Raw genomic sequence first — 16956 nt, forward strand, 5'->3', positions numbered from 1 at the left:
TAGGTATAGTGATTTAGGATTCCCAGGACTTCTAACGCTATATCTCTCTCGAAAGACATCGCTTGTAATGTATGCTTGTAGAGGATCAGCTGGCAGAACCTAAGTCGTTTCTTGTTTTCCGGGTCTACCGTGGCTGTTTTGCTTTCGAAGTCCATGTCAATTCCCAAGTATCTGATCTTACCCGTTGGGATAGTGATTGATTTGGTAACGTTTACTGTGAGCCCCCAGGCTGCTGCCATATCCAATAATGCCATTGTGTCCTTAAAAACTACCATTTCATTTGCATGGAATATGATTACATCGTCCAGGTATACTGAATAATTAGCTGTTTTAACCGTCTTATTGCATAAATCCAATACGATGTTTTGTAGTGCGTAAGGCGAGAAGCTGGTTCCCATCGGTAGGGTTTTATACCTATATTTGGCTGTGGCTGTTGCGAATCCGAAGAATCTTCGTCTCGACTGCGCCAATGGGATACAATAAAAGGCTGACTTCAGATCTATTTTGGTTGCTTTCCGTGCTCCTGCTAGCATTGGTGCTATCATCGGAATTGTTTTTAATCTAAACGGATATTTAATGAAGTTTTTGGATACGTTCGAGAAATCCGATATAACGCGCGGCGTGCCATCCTGCTTTGGGATTAAGAAGAGTGGTGAACAGAATGTGGTGTCCGTTAGTTCGATGACTCCTGCATTGACCAGCTGGTCGATGATGGGCTGATATTTGGCTGCTAACCTAACGAATCTGTTACGGAAGTGTCCACCGTGATCTTCTATAGCTTGGTTATCGAATTTGGGACAAAATCCCCTCGACGCTATCCTTCTGGTGAATGGTGATTGGGCTGGGTGTGGCTTGAGGATGAACTCCGCTAAGTCCAATGATGCATGTAAGTTCAAGGTTGCTCCGTCCACGGTGTCAATACCCATGAGTCTCAGTAATCTGTGAAAACGACCTATTGTAGCGCTGTCGACCGTCGGCGCTGACGGAGGCAAGACTGCGCTTGAATATGGAGAAACCCTATCCATGAATACGTTCGCTAGGATTATAGGTTCCCCCTCGTGTTCAAACTGTTCTGTTATGGGTAAATCACAAATGTCGGTGGAGTCATTGTCCTCTACATCATCTTCATCAGGGTGTGTCTCACCTGGCGCCCCTCCTGGAGAAAACTTTTAGCGCCTCACATCACGGATCCATCGGCGAATGTGTTCTTTATCCAATGTCTAGATGCAAGCGTTCGCCCAGGGCGCCAGGGTCTCAGCTATACCCAGTTGTTGAGCGGAAGGGGGCAAGGTCAAGACGAATTCATTTACAGTTTGGCTTCGTCCCTCTCCTGACTCCGGATTTAGTATTGGTTGCGATAACTGTAGGCTCGTCATCGTCCGTAGTGGCGATCTTTCCCTTAATACCCTGTTTGCGCCCACTTCCGTAAGCAGGGTTGGTACGAAAGGGCTGTTGGGGCTCTGGTGGGGCACCTCCTACAAATCTGCAGATAGAATTTTGGGATTCGTACTTGATTTTGTCCCATCCCCAGGCTACGGATTTTGCGTATATTTGAGCCTTCGATGCTATTGCTCTTAGATATTCCAGTGATGAGTATAAATTTCTTTAACGTAACATTTAAGAGCTGGAAATTCATAAACGTCTCTGCCTTTCAATTGGTAGTTTGGCATTGTTTCCGCTAAGCATATCGCATTTATGAAATGTTTCGCTGTTCTAATTAACTTTTTCTTATCTGTTTCTGCTTGTATATTTAAAGTTTTTATTTCTTCCTCGGATAAAACGAATTCGGTAGATTCCTTAGACAGATCTATTGGCATATCTGTGAATGTTGGGATGTGCTTGAATTCTCTACTGGTTGATTGAATGTTGCTCGAGAAAAAGGGGTTTTCCGGCTCTTTAACTCTAGTGTCCAAAGCATTGGGAGATATGGATATGGCTGCATTTCTTTCTTTTTGCGCGTGGAAGAGGGATATTAATTCCGATATTTGCTGAGTCGTGACATCCAGTTTTGAATTTATACTGTTTATGTCTCCTCTAGTTTGACTGATCTTGTCATTAACTATGGTTCGGAAGTCTTCCATCTCACCTTTGGTCGCGTTTTCTGCCATTTTACTTCTAGTATTTGATCCCGTTTTGGAATATTTTTTAGGTTTTGACGGAATTTTAATTTTATTATTAAATAACCCAATTATTTTGACTTGGATTAACTTGCGGAGGTTGTTGAACGAAAAAACCAGAGGTAGGTCCAGCGGTATACGCAAGGTTTAATAATAATTTTCACGTTAAATTTCAAAAAAATATAAAAAGTAAACAATTATCCTTGCGTAACCTATTTATTAATGATTATTTACTATTATTAAAAATATTATAAAAAAATAAAAGACTTAATATGCACGCCATTTTTTTTTAAATTATAGAAATAAATAAGAAATTTTTATTTTTAAAAACGTTCCGGAAAGGGAGATTCTGTTCCATAAATACTCAACGTTTCATTCCATGTCCCTGTTTATAGTCAAAGCAACATAATATTTGTATTTTAAATAATCGCTTTTTTATTAATAAATTGATTTCTATATAATGTAGAAATATTTATTTTAATTTGAGCCGATTTGGTTCAGAAAAATATTATATAAGTAAGAAAATTTTGCTCACAAATGACATAAAGGTTTGGATATCTATTGGCGAAATCTCTAGGCTGAGCAATATTTTTCTGGCTAAAATATTGAGTTGGCCGTTTTTTAAAAATCGGCTCAAATCGAGCCATTTTATAACACTAATTTAAATGGACAATATTTCTAAGAATCTTATATTATAAAGAAATAAGATTTTAGTGAAAATTCCTAGCTACACAACTGCTCCGAAGCAACTTTAGCCACTAAATTCTCGTTAAAATATCATCTTCCACAAATAAACCATTTTCTCAATTCTTTCACTCCTAGTCCTCGACATCTAATTATTTCAATTAGTATTTGTGTTTAACATCAGAATGGATCTAACGATGTGAACCCTTGAGCTAAATACTTTTCTACCTAATCATCTATGAAATGGTCAAAAACCTTTCTACCGATTGCAAACTTCACCGATATACCTATTACATAGATGATTGAAAACTCCTCCAAGCATTCTGGATTAAAAATCAATCTAATCCCAGACAAAAGACTTACGTTAATTTCGAAACATTTTAAAACACTTTCATCCTAATCTTTTTCTTTCTTAAAAATTGGTCAAGGAAACAATGGCCATAACGTTGATTCCCCTACCAAATCTCGGAAAATCACAAAATATGGTACCATCGATTTTCCTACGCATTCATAACTATCGCTTGTTATACTCTAACTTTTTTCTGGTGCTTAGCACAATGTTTTTAAAGCAATAGGAGATAGATCGGAGATTGTTTTTTTTGCTTAAACATCTATTATTTTTTCTCGCCTTAATCATAGTTTTACATTTAACGTCAGGATTGATTTAATATTTAAAGAAATGATATGATGTTCATCCTTTATTATATTACATTTTTAGAAAGCTAATTTTGCGCATTCCGCGTTATTTTTTTTGTTATTTTATCAAGTTATCATTATCAAAATTAATATTTTTATTATTAGAGAAGATTATTAATTAATTTATATATATTCGAAATGTCCAAAGTTATAAAAGGCGTAAAAAAATTTTAATATTAAATTATCAATTTTTGTTTTTAAAAGATCAATTATGAAAAATTCTGTTCTCATATATAAAAATTATTTAGAAATATTATCTGTAAGAAAAAATATAGTATCAAATTAATAAATAAATTATCTTCGACTAAACGTTAAGGGTTAAAAGGAGTTACCAAAGTCTTCTTAAGTAAGGCGGCTCATTATAAAAAAGAAGTTACCAAAGTCCTTAAATGTGGCGGTTGATAATAAAAAAGGAGTTACTAAAGCCCTCTTAATTAAGGTGGCTGATTATAAAAAAGGATTGATATTTTTACAGTACTTCCTGTTGCACATAAGTGCTGCCCGATTTTTTTTACAGATACATTTACTCAAACAAATGATAGCATATGAATTTTTTTTTATTATTACGCATTTATAGTTTTAACTTTTTTGTATTGGGTACCAAGCCTTCAATTTCCTAAACATTTATTATATTATATTGTTTGATATTTCGGGGTTGTTTCTTTTTCACTTTTTACATGGAATATAATTAGGTTTCAGTTTACTTACTTTGAAATATAAGTCATATATGGCGATGTCCTCGTTTGACTTATTTTTGATACATAATTTAGTTATGTTTAGCCTAGGACCCCTATTTTGGTTTGTTTTAAGTGTTTCTTTAAATTGTTATTTTTCGTATTTTTATCTTAAAAAAAGTTATCTTACTTTTTAGACCAGTCAATGCTAAACAGCCGGCTGTTCGGTAATAAGTTGAAATAGTACACGGCCATAAATTATTTCATTTTCCCAACAACCCTATGATTACTATTTTTTATCTCTCCCTATTAGAGGTCTGCATTGGGTAGGTTTTTACATGGGTAGGCGGGCGGGCTAAAATTTACAACTTTTAGTTATTTAAAATCATTTTAGTAAACATTAAAAAAATGCTCCCTGAAATTTAAAAATTTTTGGTACATAAGTACCGATAATTGAGGACGTTATCGTCGAAAAGCTATCAAGATTGGCTAAAATATTACCAATTCCAGCAACCAGTGCTTCTTATAAACGAGGTATTAGCATTGCTAGGAGGTTTTTAGTATCAATAAATTTTTATTTTATTTCATTACATAAATATTTTATTAGATCAAATAAATTCCTTATCCGTTTTTTAAATTGAATTTTTTTTTCTGCTTAATACAGCAAGTTCCTATATTATAAAACTTTTTTATAGGCGTGGATTAAGGGTTTTTAAAAACTATGGACGGGTTGGGCTAAATTTTTTAGAAATTTTGGGCAGGCTGACTTGTGGGCTAAAAACCCTAGCACACCTCTAATCCCTCTATAGATGAAAATTTTTTTAATTACAATATTTTTTAAAATATTAATTTTAAATATATTTTCTTTTATTTATTTTTTTCACGACTTTTAACCAAATCAAAAAATAAAAGTATAGACTTAATTTTTATCAATTCCTATTATCTAGGAATACCTAATGATCATTGAACAAAATTTGGTTCTTGCGCCCGACTATATACATTACATGTCACAAGCCCTGATTGTGCTTATCAATTCGTCAGATTTAGCATCAGTTTCTGCTTGGAATCCCTATGGTATATATTTTTTATCTCATAAATAAATCAGACTTTAATATGCTTTACAGACCCTGACCATTTATAATAAAAAATGGTATATAATAAGATCTTGTTATATTATATATTTTTTATGAAAATTTATTATCAAATTTGAAATTTCATTTACTTATTTACCAAGTGATATATTAAATAATAAGAAAAAATTTACATTTTATTAATTTTAATCGCCATAAAATGAAAGGTCACGAAAAGATTTCTGACACTAGACCCGACATTATTTACAGAATGAATGAAGGTCCAATATTTCCTGGTTTAGCGTTTATCCTTAAACGTTCCTTTTATGAAAAACGGATGAAAGGAAAGATGCAAGAATGTTGCCATAAACAGTTATAAAAATTTTTATCAAATTTCCTTGATATTTTTTATTTAAGTTTTAAACATTTTCATAAAAAGTGGTTAACTTGAAATAAGCTATTTTTTAAAATCGTATATTTCCACTATAAGTTTAACCGTGACAAAAATTAATTAACTCGTTGGCTCTTATTATTTAAGCTGTTAAAAAGTCAAGAAAAGGCGTTAAATATTTTAAGCTTCCTTAAATTGATTATGGCGCAATATTAATTAAATAAATTCTTCTGTATAAATAAAATATATTACATAGCTTAAACATATTTTTTTTGTCATAAAGAACTTGGCAAGGTTGGCTCAAAGATGAAGAGATTTTACAAAATGGTATTGAAACGCTTATCCCAGATTATTCGAGGGTTTACAGGCTAGATGTATCCCTCAGCGAAGATAGTATCACCTCTATACTTAAAACTAATCCCAAATATTGGGAGAATAGGGCCATCAATTTGTAAATATAAATTAGGCAACTTTTATTTTTAATCGCCATTTTAATTCGCTTAAAAAAAAGGTTTCCGATTCTGAAATGTTTCTTTTATAATACTGATATTTTTAAGCATAATGATTTATTTATTAAATATAAAGAAAGAGATTTTAAAATTAAAACAATTTTTTACAAATATTAAGAGACCCGTTCGCCTGGGCTGAATTAGACCATCTTTTAGATTCTGAATCTTACGATGATCATATAAAAAACTCCATTAAGACCTCAAAACATATAATGATGTACTCGAACGAGACAATTAAAAACACTCTTATCAAATTATGTGAAGAGCTTAATAGTCAAGCATTGAGGTTAAATATTTATATTTGATATTTAGTATTATCCCCTCCCCCCTAAAAAAAATTCTCTATTTTAAGGAATTTTAATTTTTTTATTAGAATAGGAATAGTTAAACCACAGCTTCCAAGTTTAATATAAATGATTCTCGAACATTAACTTTATAGATTTTAAAAAAAAACAAAACCGTACAGCAATTTAATAACAATAACGATTAAAAAATTATACTTTTAACATTATAATAATCCTACCCCGTGTTCTTATCTTTTAGCCTTACCCTAACCTTGCCCAAAAAGGTTAGTTTCATGAAATCATCGAAATAGCTTTCTACATCTTCTTAGTCTAGATATGCTACCTTTAAGTCATGTGAAATATTATGATTTTTTTTGTAATTTAATATAAAAAATTTGGGAGATTTTTGCCATGCATTCTCTTTTGGGGGAATATGGACGGGTTAATTATATCCGGATATTTTTATCCGATTGCCAATATAAATATTTTCTGTTATGATATTTTTTGACTAGTGTTAAACCCAGATAATTTGCAAAGGTCAAAATATGAAACCCGGTTTGAGTTAAAAATAAAACTATTTTCAAGCATAGCCCAGATTTTTTTAAAATAATTTGTTTTAACTCGGCCCCTAGTCTTTTTTTATTTAAAAATTTTGGGTCTATTTGATAAATCATTTTAAAGGAATGTAGAATTTTACAGTTCCGTTAAGTTGGCCGAACGATTGGAAGCACTAACGATGAATCATATCGTAGGTCTAGAATTGGATTGCTCCACTTGACATTTTCAAAATTTTTGAGTTAGAAGTGGATAATAATTTATTTATTCCCAATATATATATAAATAAAAACTAGATTAAAAATATTAATATTTGCCAAAGTTATAGCTCTGTCAAATTTGATCAACAAGCTATTCCTATATTTGATTTTGAACTTTAATGTTGATTTTCTCACTTTAAACATTTGCGCAAGTGGACTCCAATTCTAGGCCGACGATATGTCATTTTTTAGTGCTTCGTTAGTGCTTGATATTGCTTCAATCCGTATAGTAGACGAATTTAAGGTAAAGGAGTTATAAGCAAAAATAAAAACTTTTCACGTTTAAAAGTCGACTGAAAGCACTAACGATGAAACATATATCATTCTTTAGTGCTTCGTTAGTAGAGGTTAGTGCTTCAATTACTTTTGTATTCGAATTTAAGAATAAAATTTTATTTGTGAAAAAAAAATAATGACGATGTGCCAAAACAAAAACTATAAAAGCATTAAATATTTAGTTTTTGCCAATATTTAGTGCTTAATTAATATATTTAAATTCCGTTACTAATTTAGTTAACCGCCCTATAAAAAAGATATAAGCTATATAAAAATTATGACGTCACGATTTAGGCGTAAAGTTGGCCGAACGATTGGAAGCACTAGCGATGAAAATTATTTCATTCTTTGGTGCTTCATTATTAGAGGTTAGTGCCTCAATCACTTTTGAGGCCGAATTTAAGAATAGTTATTTGTGAAAAATAAACAATAAATGGCGGCCAACTAAAACAAAAACTATAATGGTACTAAACCGGGTTTCCCTATTATTTAGTGGTTAATTAGTAAATTTGAATTCGGTAATTAATTTGGCAAACCGTCATATAAAAAAATTGTAACTTTTGGCCAGATAATTATGAAAGCACTAACGATGAAATTTATATAATTCTTTAGGGTTTCCTTAGTAGAGGTTAGTGTCAGTTTACTAGCCGAAATTTAAATAAAAAAGATGTTAACAAAATCAAAAAAATGGCGGTGCACCAAAACAGAAATAGAGCAGCGACAAACATCTTGTTTTACCATTATTTATGATCAATTAGTAACATTTAAATTCCGTGATTAGTTTGGGTATACACCCTATAAAAATTAATGCACATTGTCTTTTTCCCTTTAGTCTATCAATTGTTTCCAAAATATCATATTTGGTTACTATAAAATTATGTAGCTTAGCAAAATATTCTTTTTCAGATTTTGTTTATCCGATAAAATCATGCATTTAAATTTTTCTATCATAAATTTTTAGTTATAAATAGATCTATTTTTATAATTATGCAGGAATCAACGATTCTAATAGTTACCCCTATTCAAGTATGTATAAAAGCTAGAATTATAAAAAAAAAATTAACCACAAAATTCCCACATGTGATAAATAAATCAATTATATATTTTATAATTTTAATTTTACTGCCATTATAAAAAAATCAAATCATATTTTAAAAAAAAATTTGTGTTATTCTAATCTTATCACTTTTCAGAAATCCATATCCTGACCTTATAATATTAAATCTGCTACATTATTATCCTAACTCTATAAGTTATACCTTTTTAAATATAGATATTAATTTATGGGCCTAAATTTTTCGTCAAATTATTTATTTTTTATAAATGGGTTTTCGGTCGAGTTGAATTATAAATTTACCGATCCATAATGTAATAACAGTATAAATTATTATTTTTAAAATTTTAATTTAATATAAATTTCAAATAAGTAAGGGAAAGCTGGGCACGTTTTGGAGAGGGATACATCAATCCACCCCATTTATAATCTAACTAAACTATTATTGTATAAGAGTAGAAATATATACTTAATAAAACTATTTATGTCATACATTATTGACTAAAAATTATTTAAAAATTCTAACAATTATATTTTTACAGAGGTAAAGTTTTTAAAAATCTTAATAAATAGATTTTAAGAAAGATTAAACCCTATTTTTTAAGCTAACAATTTTTTGGAATTATAAATCATGAATTAATACACATTTAAAAGGCATATATAAGATTGAGGGTATGGTGATGGTTGGTCAGGGGTAGGTTGGTCCTATTAATTATTGCATTTATACATTTTTGATAGTGCATTATAAATCCATCTAAAATAATAATAATATATTTTAAATAATATTTTATTATAATTTTTAAAAAATTTCTCCCTAAATTCAACTTAATTATTGCATATTATGCATATGTACTTATAATTAGTGCTGTAAACGTTACTAAAAAAAAGAAACGCGTTACCATTACTCGTTATGTCTGAAAAAAGGAACGTGTTATCGTTACTCGTAACCTTTTTAAAAAAGTAACGGGTTATTTGTTACTTAAAAAATTAAATATTATAAACAAAAAGAATATATAATAAAATAAGATCCTTCTATAAAATAAATTTGTACATATAATTATAATATATATATAAAAATGAACTTTTTGTAATTTATTTATTTCTAACAACAATTTTGAAAAATTGATAAGGTATTAATTTTATGTCATCGCTAGGTAAGGACAAGAATTTGTTTTTTTAATATTTTTTTGCTGTGCCTGAAAAACACTTTTCATCCCATGTATTGGGTCATATAAATTCATCTCCTGCATCTAATGGTTATAAAAGTTAGAAGATTTATAACTAGCAAAATATCCTTAGGCATGCTGGGGGAGGGGCAGGGAATAAATCCTCCCAAAGCTAAAAAATGCAAATGCCGGCTAAAATATTTTTCAAAAATATTACCCTTTTATGATTATTAATTTATATTTTATAATAATCAGTCCTACTCTTGTCACTCATATAAATTTATATTTGTTTTTCACATTTACAGCAGAAAAAATACACTACTCTTTAAAATAATTCTATGAATTGATATATCTGTGCCAGATTTGGGCATTTTATTAAGATTGTCAGTCACGTTGATATTGCAGTGTTTGGTTGAAAAAATTATACAATATATTATTTATTTAATTAGACAATATATTATTTATTTAATTAGAAAAATGATAATTTTTCTTAATAATACGATATTATATTCATTGATTAATTTTTAGATTGTAAATTAAATATCAAAATTAATAAAAATTATTTTATTGATCTGAAAAATATTTGAATTAGAAAATATTGTTTTGGTCTTAAAAAATAATTTTTTAAATTTCTCACCAAACATTTAAAACTTTTTTTTACTACAAACTTTAAGTAAAATATTTCAAAAAATTCATATTTAATGTTTAGAATATATTTAAAGAATGGATGTAAGTACCTTTTTTTTATCAAAATTGATAAGAATAAGAATTTTTATTTTATCCGGGATAATTAGGCATATTGCAAGATATGTCTCATATTTGGCCCCTGATATGCTGGAAGAAATTTTATTAAGCTCAATTGTTTTGTTAAGACTTCATTCAGCAGATACAAAAGTGCTGGATAAATCTGTGACAACCATCAAGAAAAAAGTTTCCTCTTTCTTTATCAAGATCTTTTCTCAAACTGGGAATAAGTTCTAGAATTCTTCCTTTGTTGACCTCTAATTTTATCCAGGGCCAATCCAATTTAAATAGCGGGTGAATTATTACGGATAATATATATTCATCCTTATAGATGCATTTGAAACTATTGAAAATAAAAGATAATCAAAATAGTGAGATATCCCAAATGTATTTTCTTCGCTCTCTAAAATTGAAAGAGCGTAGCAATCGGTTCCATAACCTTTAAAATCACATATATACATATAATATTTCTTAATTAACATTAACCATATAATATTCATACATGAATTACTTGTTATCTGAAAATCTATGTAATTCAGGTTTATCACAAGATTCATACAATTTCTCCTTAATAAGACTATCTATTAAATTCAGGAGTTCCAAAAAGAGTTCTATCTTATTATAACCGGTTGTTTTCCTTAAAATGGCTACACAGTTTAAAGATTGCCTATGTTTATTCCACAATAGCTTACACTTAGAAAATGTAATTTCTGAAATGGTTTTAAAATGGACATCGTTACCTGCCTTTTCATTGTAAACATTTGCAAAGAGATTAAAATGTATGTTGAACAGGAATGATGCTTAGGTAACTATACAATACTATCATTTAGTATTTTTATTTTCAAATAGATCAAATAATGGCAGAAGAACTATTTCAACATCCGATTCCTCTACTTGTTAATATACTCTAATAATTTTTTAATAAATATCTTATAATTTTTTTACTCGAAAGCTTTGATATATTTTCTAGCATTGTCGGTAACATTTGGTCACTTTATTTTTTGTATCTTATATATGTGGTAAAAATTTTAAAGATTATTTTTGCTAGATAATCAAATGTGTTTGAAATAATAATATATTAATTCATCTTTCTACTTTCAAATGCTAAACTGCTGGACGAGGTTGAAATATTAGTGTTGGGACATAATTTATATTTACAAAGTGTAGACTTGGTATGCTTAATTTTCTTTATTTGTGAAAGTTTCAAATTGGGGTCAGGGAAAAGTTAAATCATCTTCATCTGAAGAAGTACTATGGACATAATTTTTTTAAAATAATATAAAAATAGAATATTATTAACATTTACTGAATTTTGATTGAATATTAATTAGATTAACATTTGACTGATAATTTAACAACGAGAATTTAAAATATAAATGAAGGAATTGTGGTTGATATAAATTAAAAACTCGGCCTAAATTATTTATATTAAAAAATAAATAAAAGTAATTTTATATTCCAATAAAAAAAAATTTTAAGAAAAAATTTAAAGTAACGTTTTGCGTTACCGTTACTCAAAAAAAGAAACTTGTTACCTCTAGGAAAAGGTAACGAATGAAATTCCTTTTATTCAGGAAAGGTAACGTCGTTAGTAACGGCGTTATTTTTTTTATGTTACTTTACAGTTACAGCACTACTTATAATTAGTAAATCAAACAAAACTACGATGCCTAGACTAGCTGTACCAGTTGAACTTATAAATATGACCCTTCTAACTTTCAAAAATGAATAAAGGATATTAATCGAAATTCAGCTGACCCATGGATTAAGATAAGTGATGCATTTGCTAAATTAATGTTACCGAAGTCTGCATATACCTACATCCGTTTCAATAAAAGTATTTGCTGGAATATTCTAGAAATAAATGAATATATGATAACGGTACGTTTTCAATATTTTATTATAATTTCTTATGTTATAATTTGATTTTATATAATTTGCAGAGAAATGTTTCAAAAAATGAATTTAAGCCAGATGAAACTTCGCTGTACCTGGATGTTTAAAAATTATTATTTCCCCTCAAATTCCATTTATTTTTTAACAATTAGAGCTCATTGTAACGCGACCATATTTAGGATGAATATGATTAGTTCAATGCATGATAAACTTTGTAAAAACCTAATTTGCGATATATTTAATTATAAATCACATATGCATACTCTCCAAAGTGAAATATGATTAATATCGTGGGCTGCTTCATAGAACATTTGCAACACAGGTATTTGACATTAATTTTATTCAGATTACTCCCGCATATAAAAAAATATGCCTGATCTTTGATTATACTGTCCATTGATTTTTGTAACTAGGGAGCCGGTGGCATCAATTTTGAAGTATCTATATCAGTATCCTGACAATAATTATTGTATATACACATTTGATCTGACAACCAATAATGTATAAAATTTATTAGATCCTATAATAATAATGGTTTGAAATATAAGGTTCGGTATATTTAAAAATTAATAATATTATCCATTTTCAGATTAAAATGTAGTTGGTTCTACCTCGCCATATTCCATAGATTGCTTGGCCTCTTCAACCCGTCAATTAGAGGCAAAGTCTTTTTCTAATTCATTGTCGATTTCCTTTCTTCTCAAATCACTTAATGGTCTCTTTAAAACAAGAGTATGCATATGTGATTTATAATTAAATATATCGCAAATTAAGTTTTTACAAAGTTTATCATGCATTGAACTAATCATATTCATCCTAAATATAGCCGCGCATTATTTACAATGAGCTCTAATTGTTAAAAAAATAAATGGAATTTGAGGGGAAATAATAATTTTTAAACATCCAGGTACAGCGAAGTTTCATCTGGCTTAAATTCATTTTTAGAAACATTTCTCTGCAAATTATATAAAATCAAATTATAACATAAGAAATTATAATAAAATATTGAAAACGTATCGTAATCATATATTCATTTATTTCTATAATATTCCAGCAACTACTTTTATTGAAACGGATATAGGTATATACAGACATCGGTGACATTAATTTAGCAAATGCATCACTTATCTTTATCCATGGATCAGCTGAATTTCGATTAACATCCTTTTTGAAAGTTAGAAAGGTCATATTTATTAGTTCAACTGGTACAGCTGCTAGTCTAGGCATCGTAGTTTTGTTTGATTTACTAATTATAAGTACATATATTCAAAATGAGACAAGTTCGTTGCATTTAAAAAAATATAAAATAAGAATTGAAGACCGGAAATGTTTACCAAGATATTGTTTTATTAAATTTAAAAACTGATTGGGGACCGGGGAAGGTTGAAACACCTTTCGTTCAAACCGGAATAAATTTAATAATATTAAACTAATTTAAATAAATAAAAAATATTCTGAACCAAGGTTGGTAAACCGGTAAAAAATATTAATTGACCGGTCAAATACCCGGTTCTCAAAACTCAAAGTTTAGGCTATTTTATATTATATATTTTATGAAACGATTTTTTAGAAAACATTTGAAATTATTTTTTAGTCCAACGTTAACGTACTTTGGGCACACTGGCCAATAATAGATGATATAGAATTTTTTTTTTTTGATATTTTGATTAGTGGCTTTAAAGTATATTCATAATATGATATAATAAAGTAGTTGAATTTAGAGAAATTTTGTAAAAATTGTAATAAAATATTATTTAAAATATATTATTATTATTTTAGATGGATTCATTTTTATTATAATGCACTTGTTATAACAAAAAATATATAGATGCAATAATTAATAGGATCAACCTACCCCTGACCAACCATCACTATACCCTTAATCTTATATATGCCATTTAAAAGCGTATAATTCATGATTTATAATCCCGAAAAATTGTTAGCTTAATCTTTTTTAAATTATATTTATTAAGATTTTTAAAACTTATTTTTTCAGTTACGCCGTAAAAATATAATTGTTACAATTTTTAAATAATTTTTAGCCAATAATGTATGACATAAATATTTTTAATGGGTATATATTTCTATTCTTATACAATAATAGTTTAGTAAGATTATAAATGGGGCAGATTGATGTTTCCCTATACTAATCTGCCCAGCTTTCCCCTACTTATTTGGAATTATTTATATTAAAAAAATTGAAAATTTTAAATAGATTTGTAATTGACATTTATAGATGTTTTGTCAATATATATTTTTTGTTTTTAATTTTTCTTTTGTTTAAAAAATTTTAATCGGTAAATTTGTAACTCAACTCGACCGAAAACCGATTTATAAAAAATAAATAATTTGTCAAAATATTTAGGCCTATAAATTAATATCTATATTTAAAAAAGTATTACTTTTAGGATAATAATGTAGCAGATTTAAAATTATAAATAAGGTCAGGATAAGGATTTCTGAATAGAGATAAGATTAGAATATAATACAGATTTTTTTAAAAAATATGATTTGATTCTTTTATAATGGCAGTAAAATTAAAATTACAAAATATATAATTGATTTATTAATCACATGTGGGAAATTTTGGGGTTAATTTTTTTTATAATTCTAGCTTTTATACATACTTGAATCGGGGTAACTATCAGAATCGTTGTATTCCTGCATAAATATAAAAATGAGATCTACGTATAACTTAAAATTTATGATAGAAAAATTTAAATGCATGATTTTTTCGAAAAAAATCAAATCTGAAAAGGAATAATTTGCTAAGCAATGGATTTCAAATATACTAATTAAGCACTAATAATGGCGAAAACCTGATGTTTAGCTCTACTATAGTTTTTGTTTTAGTTGGACGCCAATTTATTGTTTATTTTTGTTTTTTCCGCAAATACTTATTATTCATAAATTCGGCTATAAAAGTGATTGGAGCACCAACCTCTACGAACGAAGCACTAAAGAATGATATGTATTTCATCGTTAAGTTTTTATTTTTGCTTATAACTTTTTTTCCTTAAATTCGACTACTATACGGATTGAAGCACTAAAAAAATGAGATATGATTCATCGTTAGTGCTTCCAATCGTTCGCTCAACTTCATGGAGCTGAATTTTACAAATGTTTAGGAATTGAGATATGCATAGCATAACCATTTTCTGTCGAAATATATTTAGACAGATTTTGTTAAAGTTTTTGCGTCTCCTTTCATAGATTTTAAAATAGCATATTCGCTTTTATCAGGATGAGTATATATCTCAATGAAAATATGCTCGTTATTTCCCAATTTTGTGGTTAAGATTACATTCTAATTTGCTTTTGAGGTACCTAATAGTATTATTAGCTCTTTTATGAAGTACATATGAATATCCCTCGAAATTAATTTTAATTTATATATATGTTTCTCATATGAAAATTTGGCCAATTTTCCTACTTGATTAACAAAAATAATCATATTTTTTCAATTTTTCTAGAAATTTAACAATATATTGTTCCGATAAAATTTTATCTGCTATTTTGCTTTATTTATAATTATAAGAATAGCGATTAAATATATATCAATATTCTCAAAATGTTTAATTTATTAACAAAAAAATATGGTTTATAAAAAACGCAAATTATTATTTTCTTTTAATTCAGTTCATTAGATGTCTCCATAATATTGGAACGAAATTTCGAAGGGCCTAAATTTTCCAAAATTATATCTCGCATTGTATCTTGTTATCAAGTCAAAATTTTCGTTTCACCGCCCTTGCCTTCTTATAAAGGTCTTTTCAGGTTAAAATTATGTCTATAAATATTTTTATAACATACAAACAAAACTATATTTGCACTTTTTTCAAATATCATATAGCGAACTCCATCGTTTGGTCCTTTCAGGTTTATCTAGTGTTGTAAACGAACGCGTTCATTCGTGAACGAAGTTTGTTTTTGAAAAAAATGATGAATGGCGTTTCTTTTATTTTTGACGAACTTTGAATGTGAACGCGTTCCTTTTTTATGACGAACGCGTTCTAATTTAACGTTCGTTCAATTTTAAAAACACTTTCTATTTTTATTTATTTGAAAAATTTAATATTATAATCTGAATTTTTTAAGAAAAAAGTTTTATATTTAATAATTAACTGTTTTTCCTTTTTCACATTTCAATTTTTTTTAACAGGTCATTATTCATCATCATGAGTGAACGTGAACGAGTTCGATTTTTATAGAAATGTTTACAGCACTAGGTTTATCCAGTTAGACTGGATAATAATTCTTTTAAAGAAACCTATCTTTATCAAATGTTTCTTTATTTTTGATATATTGAGAGTTTGAAACCACAACCCTTTTCAAAATCACCATCAACCTGTTCTAACGAATGTACAACTTATTTTTTATGTGAATTCTAATGTTGTTAAACTGTGTAATTTATAAGAATGGCTAACTCAATATTTTATTCAGAAAAATATTATGCAAGCCTTAAAATTTTGCCGATAGATTGCACAAAGGTTTGAACATCTATTAACTAGATCTCGAGACTTAGGCAATATTTTTCTAGCTAAAATATTTGGTTAGCCTTTTTTTTAAATCGGCACAAG

At 28.4% G+C, this 16956-nt stretch overlaps 1 protein-coding gene across 2 annotated transcripts in view; it reads left to right on the forward strand.

The window, feature by feature from the left end:
• Positions 1 to 16956, forward strand: part of LOC135923647 (uncharacterized) — a 54039-nt gene that overhangs the window by 36033 nt on the left and 1050 nt on the right. For both annotated transcript variants that reach the window (XM_065458512.1, XM_065458513.1), the window contains exons 20-24: positions 5119 to 5245; positions 5469 to 5613; positions 5916 to 6083; positions 6260 to 6427; positions 16016 to 16153. In XM_065458512.1, the coding sequence (XP_065314584.1) occupies positions 5119 to 5245; positions 5469 to 5613; positions 5916 to 6083; positions 6260 to 6427; positions 16016 to 16153 (746 nt within the window). The remainder of the gene's footprint in view (positions 1 to 5118; positions 5246 to 5468; positions 5614 to 5915; positions 6084 to 6259; positions 6428 to 16015; positions 16154 to 16956) is intronic.

The sequence above is a fragment of the Gordionus sp. m RMFG-2023 genome, chromosome 2, assembly GCF_954871325.1.
Source record: "Gordionus sp. m RMFG-2023 chromosome 2, tfGorSpeb1-WG-v2, whole genome shotgun sequence".
Taxonomy (NCBI): Eukaryota; Metazoa; Nematomorpha; class Gordioida; order Chordodea; family Parachordodidae; genus Gordionus; species Gordionus sp. m RMFG-2023.